Source organism: Pan paniscus, chromosome 3 (assembly GCF_029289425.2).
Source record: "Pan paniscus chromosome 3, NHGRI_mPanPan1-v2.0_pri, whole genome shotgun sequence".
Lineage (NCBI taxonomy): Eukaryota > Metazoa > Chordata > Mammalia > Primates > Hominidae > Pan > Pan paniscus.
The window spans coordinates 36470741-36489785 of NC_073252.2; the positions used below are offsets into that span (position 1 = coordinate 36470741).

The 19045-nt window shown below is 36.0% G+C and overlaps 1 protein-coding gene across 2 annotated transcripts in view; it reads left to right on the forward strand.

Annotated features, from left to right (window-relative positions):
- DTHD1 (death domain containing 1) overlaps positions 1-19045 on the forward strand; it is a 63676-nt gene that overhangs the window by 9371 nt on the left and 35260 nt on the right. Inside the window, exons 3-6 of one of the 2 annotated variants that reach the window (XM_003832151.5) lie at positions 430-609; positions 1699-1943; positions 13069-13230; positions 15084-15373. In XM_003832151.5, the coding sequence (XP_003832199.5) occupies positions 430-609; positions 1699-1943; positions 13069-13230; positions 15084-15373 (877 nt within the window). The remainder of the gene's footprint in view (positions 1-429; positions 610-1698; positions 1944-13068; positions 13231-15083; positions 15374-19045) is intronic. The other variant, XM_034958432.3, reaches the window with a different exon arrangement.

The following is a 19045-nucleotide window of genomic DNA, read 5'->3' on the forward strand; positions in this document are numbered from 1 at the left end:
GCAAACTACACAAATAATGGAATTCCAGTCCTTAGGATTCCCTAGAACAGTGTTGAATGTTTTGGATAAAGGTCAATATTTAAAATCGATTCTCGCTAATGGAGGCTAGAATTCTAGGAACAATCATATTTGTGAAAACACTGAAAATAATTGCCCATTATTCACACAATTTGGGAGGAAGATTTAATTTAAATATAAGAAGTATGTTTATTTCTGTTTTTTATTGTGTAGTCTAAATTTGAGAAACTCTTATCTATTTCTACTTAATCTCATAAAATGACCATCCATTTTAGGTTATTGGAATCATTTTAAGTTGTAGGTGATTAAATAAAGAGTGTATAGATTTTTTTGACAATCCATAGAGTCTATACAGCAAATATTTTTCAAATCAGTGCTATAGCTTATTTTAATGTTCTTTATTCTATACAGGGGACCTGTGCTTCAGTAAAAGTTTACAAATTGGGTATCTTTTCTGTTGTGTCTTGTTTAAAGAAAGAGTCGTTCACAGTAACAAAGAAAGGCCTCGCTCTTAAGTCAAGTATGGATTCCCGAATATCCTTAAATTACCCTCCAGGAGTTTTTACCTCTCCAGTGCTGGTGCAGTTAAAGGTAAACATATTAAAAATAGGTGAGTTCCTGCTCATAGATTTTGTGGGTCATCAAGCATGGTTCTAAACAACAAAGAAGGTATCAATATTTAATATAACAAAAAATGGATTATTTTCTTGTAGTTGTAACGGCCTAATATATAGTGATATCAGCAATAATGTAATGATTTTGAGCATATTAAATCTCATTAAAAATAAATCTTCTCTTTATTCGAAAGATTTTCCCAGTTAGTCTTTTGTGTTGTGTTGTTTTCTTTATGATATTTATTGGGAAAATTTATGTTGCATGGCTATGAAAGAATTGACAACAGACTTTGGAACATACATATAATTCAAAGATTTTGATCAGCGAGGATGACAAAAAAGAGGACAATCAATTAAAATATTTATTATAATAAATATTTTGTTATATTTAATTATGAAACAGCCATTTTCTGGGAGTAAGGATTTAATATATGCAAACACTATTTGCAAAGGGCATGTAAATGTATATTTTACAAGATTTATTTCCTCAAATAATATTCCCTGTTCGTCTACCCTCATTCCCCTCCCATGCTCTCCTCTCTATTTCTCCCAGTTGTTAATGTAAGTGGTAAGTGAAGAAGAACGATTAGGAAGAAAACATATAATAAATATCTTATTTATAGATATTTTCCACGCACTTTGAAATGTTGGAATCATCTTAGCTATTTTTTATTTTTAACCATTCTTATGTGAAAAGAAACAAGTCATGTTTTTCTAGTTTCTAAAGATCACTTGATCTAACAATTTCTAATTAGAAATCATTATAAAACATCTATTTTGTTTTCTAGGTCATTTTGTTGCCTGCAATTAAGTCTGTTTCTTAGTTATTTATAACATAAGACAGGGAACCCAGATTTCAGAAGGACTTTGTAAAAAGGGCCCTAATACTGTGTTCTTTTATATATTATAAATATTTTATAAAATGCATTGTTGATTTCAACTAACAATATATAGAGAAATGTATAAAACTATGCTGCATAGAATTTTCAAAAAACTGGATTAGAAATGTACCAATAGTTTGCATCTTTTCTATTAAAACATAAGAAAAAATATATTTTTTGTTTAGATCCAACCAGTTGACCCAGCTCTGGTGGCACATTTAAAAGCACAGCAAGATACTTTCTACTCAGTCCAATCCACAAGCCCTCTGATTCACATTCGGCACCCATCAACTTATCCTTTTCAGAAGCCAGTCACTTTGTTTTTACCTTGTTCTCCATACCTTGATAAAAACAACCTTGGTTCTGAGATAGATCATAAAAGAAGAGCAAGTGCCACAATAAATAGGATTACACCTTCGTATTTCAACCGGTGAGTAAGTTTCTAATATTGTAAACTGGCTTAATGTCAAACAAAGAAGCTTAGATGATTAAAACTTGCAGTCAAATGCCTTGTATTTAAATTCTGTATTAAAATATTATGAAATATCTTTAATCTAGAAAGAAGATATTGTGGATCCACAAAAGGTAATAATTTTAGCTGTTATGGATCCCAAAATTCCTGCAAGTATAAAGATAAAGATGGAGACAATAAGAACTCTAGCAGAAATGCATGCTGGGGTGGTGCATTTTGAAACCTTCAATCTATTCAAAGCGCTGGAAATTTAGTCAGCACAGGTAGGAGAAAGACATAACTTAGTCCAGAGGAATTACACTCAGTAAAAATAGCTAGATGCTGACAATTGAATCAGATATTATGCAAAGGGATCTCGTCTCTAGATTCAAGAAAGAGATTCAAATAGCTACCAAACTATAAAAGGTGGATGAGCATTCATTCAAGGGTAAGAAAAAAACCAAAATCCTACATGGTGTTTTAAGAAAAACAAATCAATACCAAGATTTCTAAAGAATATATATTAAAAAAACTTGTAGAAATACAAAGGAAGAGAGAGAGAGCATCATCCTGATATTTCACAGTCATTTGAATAATGAGAATTACAGTTACCTGGAGAATATTAAAGAAACCTATTTTATAAGTTTAGTTGTAGCCAGTAAACATAATTGCCAAGAAACACTAGCAGAAAATCATCAGAATAGATGAAGAAAAGATGAAAGGACAAAAGGATGTGGCATAAAGATAACAAGCTGAGATGAAAAGGGACCAAAATATGATAAGGAGTCATTTCAAAGTGCTGCAAACTAATAATTATAGGTACCATTGAAGAAGAGGGCAAGCAATCATAAAAAAAGAAACAATCAAAGGCCTAGGTGAATTTGATTTTTTGATGTTGATTAAAGCCTTGAGTTAAAAGTGCTGATTGGTTACTAGAAAATATTTATGAAAAAAGACCCATACTTAGACATAACATGGCAAACTGAAATGTAGGTTTAAATAAAACATAATTCCATAAGCATCCATTAACCAGAAACAGATTATGTAAAAAAGGAATGAAATCAGTTTGGTGTCAGTTTTATTCTTTGCAGCACTAATATCAGGAAATAGAAATGGACCAAAATCTTCAAAGCTCTCAAGTTCTCTAAGGGCAAGATTGGGAAATCAGGGTTTTCATCCTACAAACAAGTCATTTTGTTTTTGTTTTGTTTTGTTTTTAAATACAAGGGCTCTCAGAATGGACTACTCACATGCTCTTATCTACAAAATAAGTATATAAAATTAATAGGCTGACTTAATAAGATTCAAGATATCGAGAACAAGCAAGTATTATTCTTATTTTTAAAATTTGATATTGAGCATAAATAATATAAAAGCAAAAAAATCAAAAGTAAAAATTTATATGAAAGAGAGATAACGGAAAGAAAACAGACAAACAAAACATCAGCATGGTGATATGTGTCTACTTTTAAGAGCAAGTGTAAGCAAGATAATATAAGTAAAATAATCTGTTATGACAATAAATATAAATGAGTTAAACATAATTTATATTATTGTCCATATTTCATAATCTTCCTTTGATATTTTTAAATACTTTATATGATGTGCTTGGGTAATTTCCTTAGGTTTATTATACACATTATTAATTTATTATAATGTTTAAATTGTTCATTTTATTCACTATAATTAACATTTCTAAAAGCTTAGTGCTTTTTCCAATCTGCTTCATTGTTTTACTGTGCTTTATATAGTTGATCCTTGAGCAATGCAGGGGGATTAGGGGTGCCAACCACCAAGAAGTTGAAAATATGTGTATAACTTTTGACTCCTCGAAAACTGAACTGCTTATAGCCTACAGTTGACCAGGAGAAAAGCCTTACCAATGATATAAACAGTCTATTAACACATATTTTGTAAGGTATATGTACTATATACTGCTTCTTATAATAAAATAAGCTAGAGAAAAGAAAACGTTATTAAGAAAATCATAAGGAAGAGAAAATATATTTACTATCCATTAAGTGGAAGTGGATAATCATAAAGGTTTTTATCCCTGTCATCTTCATGTTGAGTAGGCTGAGGAGGAGGAAGAGGAGGGGTTGGTCTTGCTGTCTCAGGAGTGGCAGAGGAGCAAGAAAATCTGTGCACAAGCACACCCACAGAATTCAAACCTATGTTGTTCAAGGGCCAACTGTATTTCTTCCTTTATTCCTTTAACTATTTAAGCATACTTATTTTATGGTCTTTTTTAGATTGATTATTCTATCATCTATCTATTAACATGATGTATAACACCATATCATCTATCTAGGAGTACAGCGTAATCTTGCAGAATTTCATACTGATTCTGTTCTATGGCTCTTGCCCTTAGACATTCATTTCCAAGTATTGATTTTAATTTTTGATCAGATATAAATATCAGTTCTTCTTCTCCCTTTTCCCCCAAGCCGAAGCAATTAATTTTGTGTGTGTGTGCTTCTTGACTATTTTCTTGAGCCAACAAGCAAAAGGGTTTTGGTTATTGCTACCAATAACCAAATAACCAGAGAGTGTTATGCCTCTCTCATGGCCAGTGATGCCCTTCTGAGATTCCAGCTTCATGACTTAGTTCAAGTTCCCTCCCTGTGCAGCTGGAGGTTGTATCGTATGTCTGGGAATAGATATTAAACTGTACCTCAAGCCCCTGGCACGTGTGCATGGTTGGGGTTGAAAAGAAGAGGCTGATAGGGGAAGGAGCACCCACAGAATCAATTCCTCGAGTTCCCTAGTGAAGAAAGAGAATTATTGCTTTTTAGATCCTTGAGTCCAGATCTAGGGGGGATTTCTTTTTCAGCTTTTGAGTTCATATAATTGTGTGTGTGTGTGTGTGCACGTGTGTGTGTGTGTGTGTTTATGTGACATTTTGTCCAGAATTCCTGTGGAGTGTGAAAGTGGCTATTTGTCATCAGTTAAATTCGCCAAGTTGCTAGAATAAACCACTTTTTTTTGCCTTTGTACATAATCTGTCTTTTAGAAAATCTTTCTTCTGCCACATTTAACTGATATACTCTTGCCCATTCTATAAGTTCCAGTTCAACTCTTTTTCTGTCCAGATATCCTAAGCTCTCTAGGAGGAATCAAGTGCTCTTTTTTTTGTGCCAACCCCATCCTTTGTACACATCCCACATTCTACTGTAGCAATAATATATATTCTCTTTTACATGTCATGACTTAGCACAATTGCAACATAGTAAGTGCTAAAAACATTAGGTAAATTAAATAAATTAATGAGCAAACTCGTGGAAATGTAAATTGTATTGCAAATTCATCTGCACTTTTTGACAATGTTAAATTGATACATTACAATGTGCTATGTTGTTATTAGTCTCAGACATAGTAGGTGCATTTTTTTCCATCTAGTGGAGCATAAAACAAGCAAATGAGACTCCATCTCAACTGTTTATTTAACATTCTTTAATCAAAGAATGAAAGCCAGTTGGACATTTTCTATGGAAACAGAAACACGAAAAGCAATCCATACCCCACGTAATGAAAAAGATAAAAACTATTTGAGGCCAAAGCATAGTCTGAATATTAAGAATGAAAGGTCTGTATTGTGTTATATTCCTTTATGTCTGAATGATTTCTAGTGAAAGGATGAGAGTCATTTAATTATGAGCCAGAAAAGATTTCTCATAGCAGTAAAGAGGAACAATACTTTATTAAATAGGAGCTTATTACTTACTATGCAGTCAATATTTTAGAGAGTTAGACAGGAAAATGGTTTTTTCCCATGAAAAATGACAATTCCTACACAATGCAATTGTTTTTAAGATTAAGTTGTTCAAATGTAATATGTGATTCATGCCTGAGAATATTTATAAAATATATGTAAGTCACACCATATAATGAAATGGACAACTAGTAAAGCTAATATCAAACAATAAACTGATCATTATTGATAAAAGTATGCATCTCCTTACTTGCCCCACCTCATTCCATCCCCTTTGTCCTCACCACAGTCACTCATCCCCACCAAATTTAACCACTATTCTGAAATTTTCAATTATTCTTTTGCTTTTATGTATTTCTCTGTTTGATCACATATACTTATATTTGTCCTGATACATTTTCTTCTTCTTCTCTGGCAGCACTCTATAGGTTAAAGTTGAGTAACTCTGGTTTGTTTGGGAGAGAGCATAGTTCACTAGGCATCATCTTTGGAGACCACCTACCACATTTGATATAACATGCTAGGATGAAAATGAATTTTTTCCACTTCTTTGGAGATATTATGCCACTCTTTATTGCTGTTCTGAAGACTGCAGTGGATGCAATTTTCATAACTTTATGGGTGATCTGCTTTATTTTGCCTGCTGCTTTCAAGATCTTTTCTTTGCACTTGGTGTTTTGTGTCTATCTATGATCTGTCTAGATACAAATTTTAAACTTTTTCGAATACAATATATTGTGCTTCCTGAATAAGTGGATGTATGCCTTTTCACATTTCTGAAAAGTTCTTATGTGCTTTCTAATCAAATGCTGGCACTTCTCCATTGTATGCACTCTGTCCTTCCGAGTTTCCACATAGATGTATGTATGACCACCTCTTTTTAAATTCCGTATTGTTTACTTTCCTTCTGTTTTCCAGCTCCCTGTCTCTATGTGCCATATTCTGTGCAATTTATTCACATTCCAGTTTGAAATGGCAAAAATAACGCATACCTTAAAAATGTACTTTTAATCTATTATTTGAGTTTTGTTTTAGACAATTTTATTTTTTATTTCTTAAAGTTATATTTTCCCAGCTACTGGGGAGGCTGAGGTGGGAGCCCAGGAGATTGAGGCTGCAGTGAGCTGAGATCATGCCACTACACTCCAGCCTGGGTGACAGAGTGAGACCCTGTCTAAAAAAAAAAGTTCTACTTGGCCCTTATTTAAATTTCCCTAATTATCTTTAGAGTTTCTTCCTGCCTTCTTATTTTTGGGATACTGTCCTTTATTAAACTTTTCATATATAGTTGTTTTCATCTTAAATCTGCTAAGTCTAACATCCGAAGTCTTTGGGCGTGTTTATATCTGTCATCCATGGTATTTAGCTTCTAATTTGTTTGAGAACTTTTGCTTGCAAGCATGCAGACGTGGGGTTTCTTCAGGCATAATGGAGTTGCTTTCCTCAAGGTGCCATTTGTTCCTACCTCTGCTGAGAACCATCTGCTACTTACCTGGGGCTACATTAGCCTTCTTGAGAGTCTTGGTGAAGGTCTCAAGTTCACCTTTCCCACATGGCTGTGATCCCAAGGACTGACAGTGTCATGTTCTGCTCACTTGATTATTGCTTACAGTTTGATACTCCTGCATCTACATTACAGGAAAGGTGTTTGCCATCTTAGTAATCCCCTCATTCCTGCCTGGTTGCTCCCTTAGCTGCAACCCTGACTTCACACATTTTATTTGGAGAGGAGTTTGGAAAATTTCAAAAGAATTTGTATCAAAAAATTCTTTTAAAAGTATGCAAGCCAAAAAAATACGTATCCAAAAGCACATTTATCAAGATCTCGCTGTTTTACACTAAAGATTATTCTAAATTTGTTATTCTAAATTTGTTATTTATAATTCTGGATTTTGTGTATTAAATTTATGATATTTTAGAGTCTACCTAAGAAGGAAATGATAATTTTATAGATAATGAAATCACACATACTACATTTTCCTTTGTGCTTCTCAATGAGTGCTGTATTGTCAACGCAGGCAAATCTCATTTAATAGAGTAAAATTGTTTCAGTGAAACATTAAAGTAAATGCTTACTGAGAAAATAAAATTTGTTTCATGTGTTAAACTTGGAGGTAGTGTACTTAGAAGTATTTTTAATTCATAAATACTGTTTTCCTTAAGAAAATAAGATTCCCTGTGAATTGGAATGCCAAGTGAGAAATAATTTAGTTTTTAAATAAAAAAGAAACTATCCTTGAAAAATTCCCAATAGTGTCTATTTCCCAGTTAGAGAAACAAAATATTAAGGTGCATTGGAGCAGATTTTTTAATCTTGTGAAAAATCTTCTGAATATTGTTTATGAGGTACTTAGGCCATTTAACTGGGAAAGATGTAATTGTGCACTGTTAGGCTTGAGAAAATGCAGGCTGGAAGGCATATCTATTGCTTTCCCTGCTAGACACCTTGTATTTTGGGAACTGTACTACAATTTCTGCAAATTGCCCTTTCTATCCATGCAGATGCAGTGGGAGCTTCTATGTTCATTAATATCCCTACATATAATTAAACACTTGACCTATAAGAGGCTGATCATAATTCCCTGATGCCTAATAAAAAGGGTAATTTTGGGAGTAGCTCATATCTTAGGATATAAAACTCCAGAGTTGTCAACAGCCGTGATTTCTGCTGCTGGAAAAAAAATGATCATTAATAGTACTAGATGAAAAAGGAAAGATGCAGAGAAGAGAAGTAATTAGATAAAGATGATGTTCCAATTTGAGACAGAGTTTTTATCTGATGCCCTCCACATTTGTCTGTTTGCCCCATTAACAATCAAGGATTACTATAATTAATTCACTTATAACTAAGTAAAATGGATTTGATTTTCTGTTACCTGTACCCCAAAGAGTCTTAGCCAATACATCTACTTATCTGTATACTCCTTGGTATATGAATCTTATCGTCCCTAGGAATACACAGGCAAATCTACAGAGTGAACAGAACCTTCTGAGATGAAAGAGATTGAAGTCATCACTCCCTTTTTTTTTTCCTGAGGTGCAACATTATTGAAACGTTTCTGTTAGGTTTAAGTGGATATTCTGCTGTCAGCTGGCAAAAAAACATAGCATAATAGAGAAAGAAATTTGAATGGATGACTAAATTTCATCCTAGGATGACCTAGGCTCATTTTTGTCCAGAAACTGAATAAAATATAAGACAGTTCTAGCACTGTGAAAATTTCTTTGAAAAAATTACTGTGTGGGCATGTTGGGGGCCAGGGTGCATGGGTCCACTAAGGTACAGTGTCATTGGGAGCTCAAGCTCAGGGTGGAATAACTGAATCACACATAGCGTAACAGTGGAGAGTTTTCTTGTTTTTCCTCACCTTAAAAACTATTGCCAGAATAGTGGCACATGTAGGTAAATACACCAAACGAGGGCATTGCATCAGATCATGGAGGATCTTCCGTTTTCAATAGCAGTGAGGCAGCAACAGCAGCAAAGCAAAAGAGAATGGGACCATACATGAAGACTGAGGACTACTTAGATTATGTAGGGTTTTTTTCTCTGTACAATACTTGTAACTGTGACACCTTGAACTGGGTAAAGCTCCAAGGGTAGATGGACCTACAGTCAGAATGCAGTTACCTCAGGAGAGAACGTTTCTCTCAGCTGTGTGGTAAGCACTCAGGTCATTTGAACTGATATCCAACAGTGATTACACCGATTACAAATGGTAAAATTAAGGTACACAGTTTGTCATAAAATATGTCAAATATTGACATAAATATGGCAATATATATGACATATTAATGTAAGTATGACATATTTTAAAATATGTCAAATATTTCACCACTTTAAAGACAAATAACAATCCATGTAGAAATAAAAACTACCAGAAATTTATCAATATATTATAATATTTGACTTCAGGCAATGTGGCTATGTGGACTTTCTTCTTCCCTTTACTTTTCCATTTTAAATGAATTTTACGATCAACATGAAAAACTTAAAGTGGGAAAATATTTGAAGTTTTTTGAATACAGCACACTATTTAAAATTAATACTTTAATGACTAAATTATACTTTTCTGAGAAAAAGTTAACCTCAAAACATTGGTGACATTCATGTTTAAATATCTACACATCAGGAATATCACAAAGAAAATATCCTGAAAGTAAAATACAATATAGAATGAGAATTTTGATGGTTTGAATGCTTGTCAAATTCTGTATCATATATTATTTTTTTCCACAGATAAAGTAGCATGACATTTTAATCTCTAGCCTCAGAAAGATTAGTACTGTCTGGGTGAGTCCCAAGCAAAATTGGTCATTTTAAAATAAACACATTTAAAAAATAAATCTTTACTATTTTTGGAACTATCACTATGTCAGCATGTTGCCTTTTATGGAGTTTGATCAAGTGCTATTCACTGTCAGACAATACTAGTTGTCAAACTTTGCAATTAGCATATATTAAGGAAATAGTTTAGTTACAGAGCTGTTACCAGTTGCGAGACACAAGTATACTATCAGATTATTTAATTTGAAAGTGGACTGTGCCTATTAAAGTTTAAGTTTAATCTTTATATCGTTAAGGACTCTTTTGATTTAAGTGATAGGAAAGCCAATCCAAAGTGTTTAAGCAAAAAGAATTTTTGATATATGTAAATTAAAAATCTGAGGATGTATCTATCTATATATTTTTTCCTCAACCAGGAAGAACCTAGTCCCTCTTCTTCATCTCTATCTGCTTTCCTCTGTGCCAATTCCATTCTCTGACATGCTTGTTCCTCATTCTGGCAACATAGTTACATCTTTATAAGTCCAAGTTCAGTGGAAAAGAGGAAGCTTTTTCCCTATGAATATGCATAAAAGCACAGGGCCTGATTCTCACTCCAGATCTGTCACAAATCCATCACTGAATGGATCACTGGAACCGGAAGACAGATATAGCACAGATTAGCCTAGGTTATGGCATGATAGCAAAACTCTCAAATCCCAAGGGCTTAAATGACAATCTTTGCATCTGTCATGGCCATCAAAGGTAGGCTGCTTCTTGGTCATCCTCACTCTAGATAGAACAGCCACTGTTCGGTTGCTATCACAGTGGCAGAAGAAAGACCTTTGGATAGACCTATATTAGCAATTAAGTCCTTGGCCTCAAAGTGACATATTTTTTTCATTCACATCATTTACTGGAACAAGTCACTTGGCCCCACTCAACCACAGAGGCCAGGAAGTGTAACCCTGTAATGTATTCAGATCAGGGCGAAACTGGATATTCTGGTGAGCAGCATTAATGAATGACCAATGCATTATTTGGCTCAGGTTATATACCCAATGGTCGTGGGAGTAGGGACCAGCCCCACTACCCTTGGGAGCCTGTTGGTCTCCACAAATACTTTAGGTTTTGACAGAAAAGAAAGTGAATGAATGCTATCAAAAAAAATTACATTGAAGTCAATTTCTAGTAAATGACCAATATTCTGGATTCAGTAAGAGTGTAACTTCCTGTGTGAATAAATTATTAACTTCCAAGGGTTACAGAATTTACCATATCTGTGGTTATAACCCAACAGCATAAAAGTAAACGTTATTTTTCCCCTAAGCTCCTAATTTTAATCTAGCTGATCTCCTGAAGTAACCAATACAGAGTAAGAAGTTTTCAGAGTAGACATTTTAAATCAAGTTCAGTTTCTAATCTGAATCTATGGGTCATAGGACAGGTCAACCTGTGAAAGTAAGTTGGTTTTTAAGCCTGTAACTCTAGTTCACTTCACAAATGAAGACATGAAATTCACATTCTGGTCTCCATTCATATACCATGGCTCTGTCTCTTTGTGGAGTGTAGGTAGCATCATTAGACTAGGTATTTTTCCCCAAAGATGTTCAGTAATAGGGACTTTTCTTCCTTTAGTTGTAGGGAACAGATGTTCACTTAAACGAATTCAAGAAAAGAGTTTATTGTGAGGCTACAACAGTGAACCTCTGCTTTCTCCATCTCTAGGACTATGTGGATCCTCTCCTCTTGATTTTCCTCCTTTTTCTCTCTTAGCATCTATTTTTCCTTTCTGAATAATCTTTCTGCTTATTAATTTTCATTGACCAAGGTACCACAGAAACAGGACTGTGACAAGTTACAGTCCCTGGGCCACTTAGTCAAATTCCAAAGAAAAGGAATCAAATTGGCTGGCTGTTGGAAATTGGTATACTGTTAGTCACATGAGCTGTGGTTGGGGAAAAGTATCACATGGTACATACAGCCAATTTCTTCAGGGCCTTTGGGTGGGGCAGGCTACACGAGAAGGAAAATTGTACAGGAAAGCAAATTGGCTGTGTCTACAGCAGAAAGCAGAGTTAGAATATTAATACTATTTATGCTTACTACAATTATAAGTGCTTTAGAAATATTAATTCCTTTAATCCTATGATGTCGGTACTTGTATTAGTCCATTTTCATGCCTCTGATACAGACATACACAAGACTGGATAATTTATAAAGAAAAAGAAGTTTAATGGACTCACAGTTCCATGTGGCTGGGGAGGCCTTGCAATCATGGTGGAAGGTGAAAGGCACATCTTACATGGCAGAAGGCAAGAGAGAATGAGAGCCAAGCAAAAGGAGAGACTCCTTATAAAACCATCGTATCTCATGAGACTTACTCACTACCATGAGAACAGTATGAGGGGAAACTGCCCCAATGATTCACTTATCTCCTACCAGGTCCCTCTCACAACATGGCAACACGTGGGAATTATGGAAGCTACAGTTCAAAATGAGATTTGGATGGGAGCACAGCCAAACCATATCAGTACCATTATTATTTTCATATGATAGGTAAGAAAACAGATAGAAAGAAATCAAATAATTTGCCCGTGGTCATACAGTTCACAAGAGGCAGAGTCACCCAGGCTTTGAAACTGGGCAGTTTTGCTCCTGGGTGTATGCTCTTCCCTTTTTTGCTATACAACCACTCTTTGCTATTCTAGAGCATCTGGGTTTACATCAGCGAGTTTATTAATGTTTTTGGGTACTCTCTTAAATCTATTTTGCCAGTTGCAAAAAGCTTGTCATTCTCCAAAGCTCATCTCAAATATTAGCATTTTCACTTTGCAAGCTTCCTGAACCTCTTGCTTCTGCTCCTAAACCACCCTGTACGTTTCTTTAATTATCACACAGGTCACCTTGTGCTGTAATCAGATAATACTGTGTTACTACGTGCTTCTGTAGGGCAAGGGTTATATAGTTTGATCTCTGTGTTCCTGGTGCAAAGCATAATTCCTGGCACATAGTATGTACTTAATGAATTGTTATTAGATCATTCACAATGAAAGAATGAATGCATTAAATAAGATTTATACCATGTAAATTGTACCAATATCTCTTCTGTTACCATTATATAGGACAAAAATTGCCTCCATAAGACAACCTAGGAAAAATGCCAGTGAATGTTTGAAATTACTGGGATTCAGAAGCCAAGACAGTGGTTGGTGTGGGCTTGATGATGTTGTGAAAACCATACAGAGCGGCTTGGTATCAGTTGAATTGTATGAACATTTGGAGAGGTAATACCATCAAAAACAATCAAAGTTGATGATACTCTTTCTGATGGTCATAACTGGTGTTTATAGAAATGGAATAGTAAGATTAAATTTTTATTCTTCGAATAGAAATATTAACCATTCTTTAAAGGGTACTTAAAATACAAACCAGAATTGACATGGGTATGCTATCTGTAATTTCATTTATGATAGTTAAACAAGTACTTTGGGAAAGCACTCATAACTACAGGTTTCTGCTAACTACAAAATAGTTTTAAAATAGCACCTTCATTTCTGAAATACCATGGAGATAGTAATTAACTGTTCATATTATGCATATCTCATAACTATGTATAGATAAGCGGAATTTGTTACTTCAGTGCCCTCATTTTGCTTTCTCATTTCCATGTTTTCTAGACAGCCCATTATGAGAAGAGTTTTAGACAGATTTAAGGTTCATGAAGAGTAGCCACTCATAGAGACAGGTGATCATATATCTAAAGATAGCTTTTATTTCATAATGGGAAGTTTTACATTTATGATTGTCTTGAATCCAGTTTCCTAGGAATAGAGTCTGAGATGAAAAGCAAGTGATTTATTGAAAGAAAGCTCTTGGGTGAATCCTGTAGGGCAAAGGAGGAAGATGGAAAAAACCATGGTTTCAGATGAAGTATTTCTGTAGCCTGACACGCTCCGGGGAGCTCTGCAGTGCGAGTACCAAGGCAGCTGGCCTTACATCCCCACATTGGTCAGTCCTTGTCTATGGATGTAGGGCTGCTCTGGGTGAGGGCCTCTTTTAGGCCAAATCACTGAAGAAGAATTTGAGAATGGGTAGCCCAGTCCAGGGAAAGAGGTCTGTATTAGTTTGTTAAGGCTGCTCTAACAATGTACCACATACTGGTGGCTTAAACAACAGAAACTTATTGTTTCACAGTTCTGGAGGCCAGAAGTACAAAATCAAGGTGCTAGCAGGGTTTGTTCCTTCCAAGGGCTGTGAGGGAAGGATCTGCCCAGGCCTCTTTTCTTGGCTTGTAGATGGCCATCTTCATGGTCTCAGGGTGTTTTCTCTGTATGCATTTCTATGTGTTAAAATTTCCCTCTTTTATGACATCAGTCATACTGGATTAGAGAAGACCTTAACGACCTCACCTTAACCTGATTACTTCTGTAAAGTCCTTATCTCCAAATAAGGTCACATTCTGAGGTACTAGGGGATAGTACTTCAACATATGAATGTGTACGTGTGCTGGGAGGGTGAGACACAATGCAATTCCTACCAACGTCCATCCTAACGATCCTTCCCACCTACACAGAGATGCATATTTTAATCCCCATTTAATTATGGTATACATTCTGCATCCTATGGAGAGTCAATAAATTATTGTGCTCATCTTTCTCTTCTATATTTTAAATATGCTCTTTTGTAATTCTAATTAAAATATCACTTAAAATATGCTGCCATGTTTAGAGCTGAGCTGAGACTGTATGACTTCTTCGTTTAAGAACATGCTTTAGAATTTATTTTGATTTCAGCTGGTTTCTTTTTTTATTTATTTCTTTTTTTATAGAGATTGAGTTTTGCCATGTTGCCCAGGCTGGTGTTGAACTTCTGGGCTCAAGCGATCCACCCTCCATGGCCTCCCAAAGTGCTGGGACGCCTCCCAAGTGGCGTGAGCCACTGTGCCCAGCCTGAGCTGGTTTCTTGATGGCCAAGAGTTTCTTTACAATCATTAATGAATCTCACCTGTTGTCTTTGAGAATACTTGATTTTAAAAGACATCTGTTTGATATGGCTCTTTTCTTGGGTGTTATTAGATATCAGTGATGTTCTTGATGCTGCATTTTTCCCTGGGGTCTCACCTCTTTCTTCCATGCAGGTTTATTGTACTTCACCTCTCTTCCACCATGGACAATAGTCATTTGGTTACTTTTGTGAAATCTTTAGAGGAAGCCATGCTCAGCACCACTGCCTGCATAGTACTGTCTCACCAGAAGGACAATCCACATAGAATAGCTGTTTTAGTGGTGCCTTCCAAAGATTTAAGCCAGGTGCTTAAGGGCCTGCGCTTGGAAGGGTTTGGGGGACCTCCAGAGCCATCTCGTCATTTCCAAGTTCGAGAAGGAGAACAACTTCTTTTAAGATTTACTGGAAACATATTTGCTTCAAGTAAGTATGAAGAAATCTTTTTATATATTTTATTGGCTATAAGCCACAAGCTCTTCAGAAGAGTTTGCTAAACTTGTGTTACTAAGGAAACCTTCAGAGGACTGACGAGAGACTTTAGGAAGTAGGAAGAGAAAAAGACTTATTTATTATACTTTTTCTGTTCCTATTTCTTTATTCTCTACTTAGGGAATGCATGTTCCTTTATGGGAAGATTCTAAGTGACACTTTTTAGAAATAGCCTTCTCCACGGTTACTATCTGAGTCCAAGCTAGGATTATCTCTTTCCTACAGCAGTAAAGTTGCCTTCTAAGTGCTTCCATTATTGGCCTATGAAATCAATTACCATGTGGTAATAAGAGTGATCATTTAAAAATATAAATCATACTATATTATACCAGTGATTACAACCTTATTTTTACCTCCTATTCTATCTAAAATAATATCCAAACTCTTTAAGATGTTTTACAATGAATCTAACCTGGGGGTCAATGGACTCCCAAAAGATGTGTGAATAGATCTATATTTCAGTATAATTGCTATATTTTTTATTCCATGTATTTTATTTTATATTTCTCAAAGACTACTCTGAGAATCAATGGACAGTTTTCACCAAACTCTAAAGGAGTCTATGGGAAAAAAGAAATTAAGAATAATTGCTCTAGGCTGGGTGTGTGGCTCACGCTTGTAATCCCAGCACTTTGGGAGGCTGAGGCAGGCAAATCACTTGAGGTCAGCTGTTCGAGACCAGCCTGGCCAACATGGTGAAACCTCGTCTCTATTCAAAATACACACAACACACACACAAAAAAAATCAGTCTGGTGTGGTGGCGGGTGCCTGTAATCCCAGCTGCTGGGAGGCTGAGGCAGGAGAATCGCTTGAACCCGGGAGGCGGAGGTTGCAGGTTGCAGTGAGCCGAGATCGCAGGTTGCAGTGAGCCGAGATACCTTGCTTACTTCTTTTCCCATATTTCTCTAGTGCTATTTTTGTTTTCACTCTAAATCTTACCACAATTTGAAATTATTTAATTAATTTATTTACTTTTTGTTCATATAGTTATGCTATGTCCTTTACCCTTCACTGGAATGAAAACTTCATGAGGGCAATGACCATGTCTTTCTTGTTAATACATCCTCTGAGCCTAACATAGGAACTGGTATATCCAAAACTTTTTTTTTTCTTTACAGAATGCTTTATCTTTTATATCAACCCAACTAAACATTGACACCAGTAATGTATTACCAGTTATTGTACACTTTAATCAAATACACTGAAGAAATATCATTGACTGATAAACTATCATCTTCATTTTTTCTGTACAATGTTTGATAGATTTATATCTAGAGAATGATTTCAACAATGAGTTTTTCAGCCCTTGTCGTCTCCAGTTTCTATTGTTGCCATCTTCATGTCCTTGTGCACCTAAGGTTTAGCTCCCACTTATAAGAACATGCAGTATTAGGTTTTCTGTTTCTGCATTAATTTGCTTAGGATAATGGCTTCTAGTTGCATCCATTTTGTTGCAAAGGACATGATTTTGTTCTTTTTTGTGGCTGCATGGTATTCCATGGTGTATATGTACCACATTTTCTTTATCCAGTCCACCATTGATGGGCACCTAAGTTGATTCCATGACTTTGCTATTGTAAATAGTGCTGCAATGAACATGCAAGTGCTTTTGATAAGTGTGTAGTGAATGAATGATTACATGACAGTGATGAGAAAAGCAAGCAGGATGAATATGAGAGGTGGCAGGAGAGATTAGAGAAGCGAAGGAATAGATGAGACTAAAGAGGTCAAAGGAAAGAGATGAAGAGAAAGAGAAACGGAAGAAAAAGAACAAGAAGAGAAAACAGCTGTGTGGGAATAGAGAGGAAACGTCTTTGAAAGAGTTGCCATCACAACAATTTCTTTTCATTAAGCCAACACCTTCCTCTTTCTAACTGCTTGCCCTGTGGTGGAATAGAATCAAACAGGTGTGTGTGTAAAAATGAGGTGAGAGGGAAAATTCCGGACAGGTTTTATGAAGATTTCTGTTCCAGGAGGCTTTCTACATACTTTACTTGAGGGGATGTGCTCTGTTTATTTATAAATTAATATGGATCCGATTTAATTTTATTATGCCTATTTTCTCTCTGATTCAGGAAATAGCTCCAAGCTTCATTGGTTCTTTTTTTGCTTCAAAAAAGGGACAAGGCTTGAAGCTGATGCTGCCCTCCCAGCTTTTTTGATATCTCAGGAATAAGTGAGACCTAAAGTGTCCCAATTTTAAGTGTCTATTCTACTGTCACATACAGGATCTCAGCATCTGAGCCAGCTGACGGGACTTAGTGAGCAAGTGACAAAGATGGCAGATAAGGGGGCAGGGAAGAGAGAGGAGGGAGAGGAAGGAAGGGTGGAAGAGGCCCCTTCCTACTTGGCTTCCGGAGCAGAAACCACAGCGTCCACCCTGGAGAAATCTCTCTACTGAGACATAGTACTAAGCAGAAGGGTCCCACCCAAACGAATGATGCAAATGATTTTCCTGTAATACTGTGGACAGCAGCTGTGTTTACCAACCACCCTAAATAGGAGTGCATTACTGTTCTACTCACAAGCAGTGGTACTGAATATCCCACTGCCTGTTGTGGAGACCAGGAGCACGTGCTAAACCAAGAGCGTCCAAGGCAGCCGTCACCTGTGCAATTCCTCCCTATAAGGGATGGGGAAGAGTTCATCTTCATTCAGGGAAAATGAGCAGGCAGGATACCCAGATCCTGGATTTGCTTTTCCTAGGGAGACAGGCTCAGATCTGGAGCCTCACTGGGTTTTTCTCTGCCTAAGAGGGACAAGATCCTCAGTAAACAATTGATACCTCATCCTGGTAAAAGCATTGATCCATCCTTTTATCAGGGCCTAGCGTAGTCTCTGTGAATCTCAAAGAGATAAAGCTAGAGATTCTCTGCCTGGAGGGCTCTCCTCGCCCTCCCCACCCCCACCCTCACCCCCAGTTCTCTCCTGCTGTATCTTCAGATCTCACCTCAACTATCATGTTCTGAGAAGCTTTCTCTATCCTTCCTGATTATGTCAGACCTTATTTTATTTTTTAATAGTTCTATTATACTTTTGCAGATCCTCCTTTTTTCATTTGTGGCCTTTGTCACATGCAATTTTCTATTTTTTCATTTAATTGTTTGACCAATGCCAGTTTCTCCTACCACGGTCACATCCATGGAGGCACTGTCCTGCTGGTGGGCAGCATTCAGTCTCCATCCTATTGGAGGGCAGCATTCAGTCCCCAGCACCTAGGGCAGAGCCTGACAGTTAGAATAAACTCAGTATTCATTGAAAGAAATGAAGACCAAAGTTTAGAAAAAAAGCATTATAGTATTAAGTGCAATTTAAAGTATTTAAAACTTTAATTAATAAATTTAGATTACTGCCTTTGAGAAATGCCAAAATCTCTCTATTCACTTATAGAGAATATGAATGACTTTTCAGTGAAGGTCACAGGACATGGACTGTATTTCTATCTCTAATAGGAAGGAAGATGGGTAGGTGCGTCCTTTGGTTTTTATGATGGTTTTTGGCATTCTTCTGGAAACAAGCTACAGCAAGCTTTCATTCTCTAGGTTAGAGTTGTCAGTTTAGCACTTGGATTATTACATGATATTCAAGCCCCAACTGCACACAAA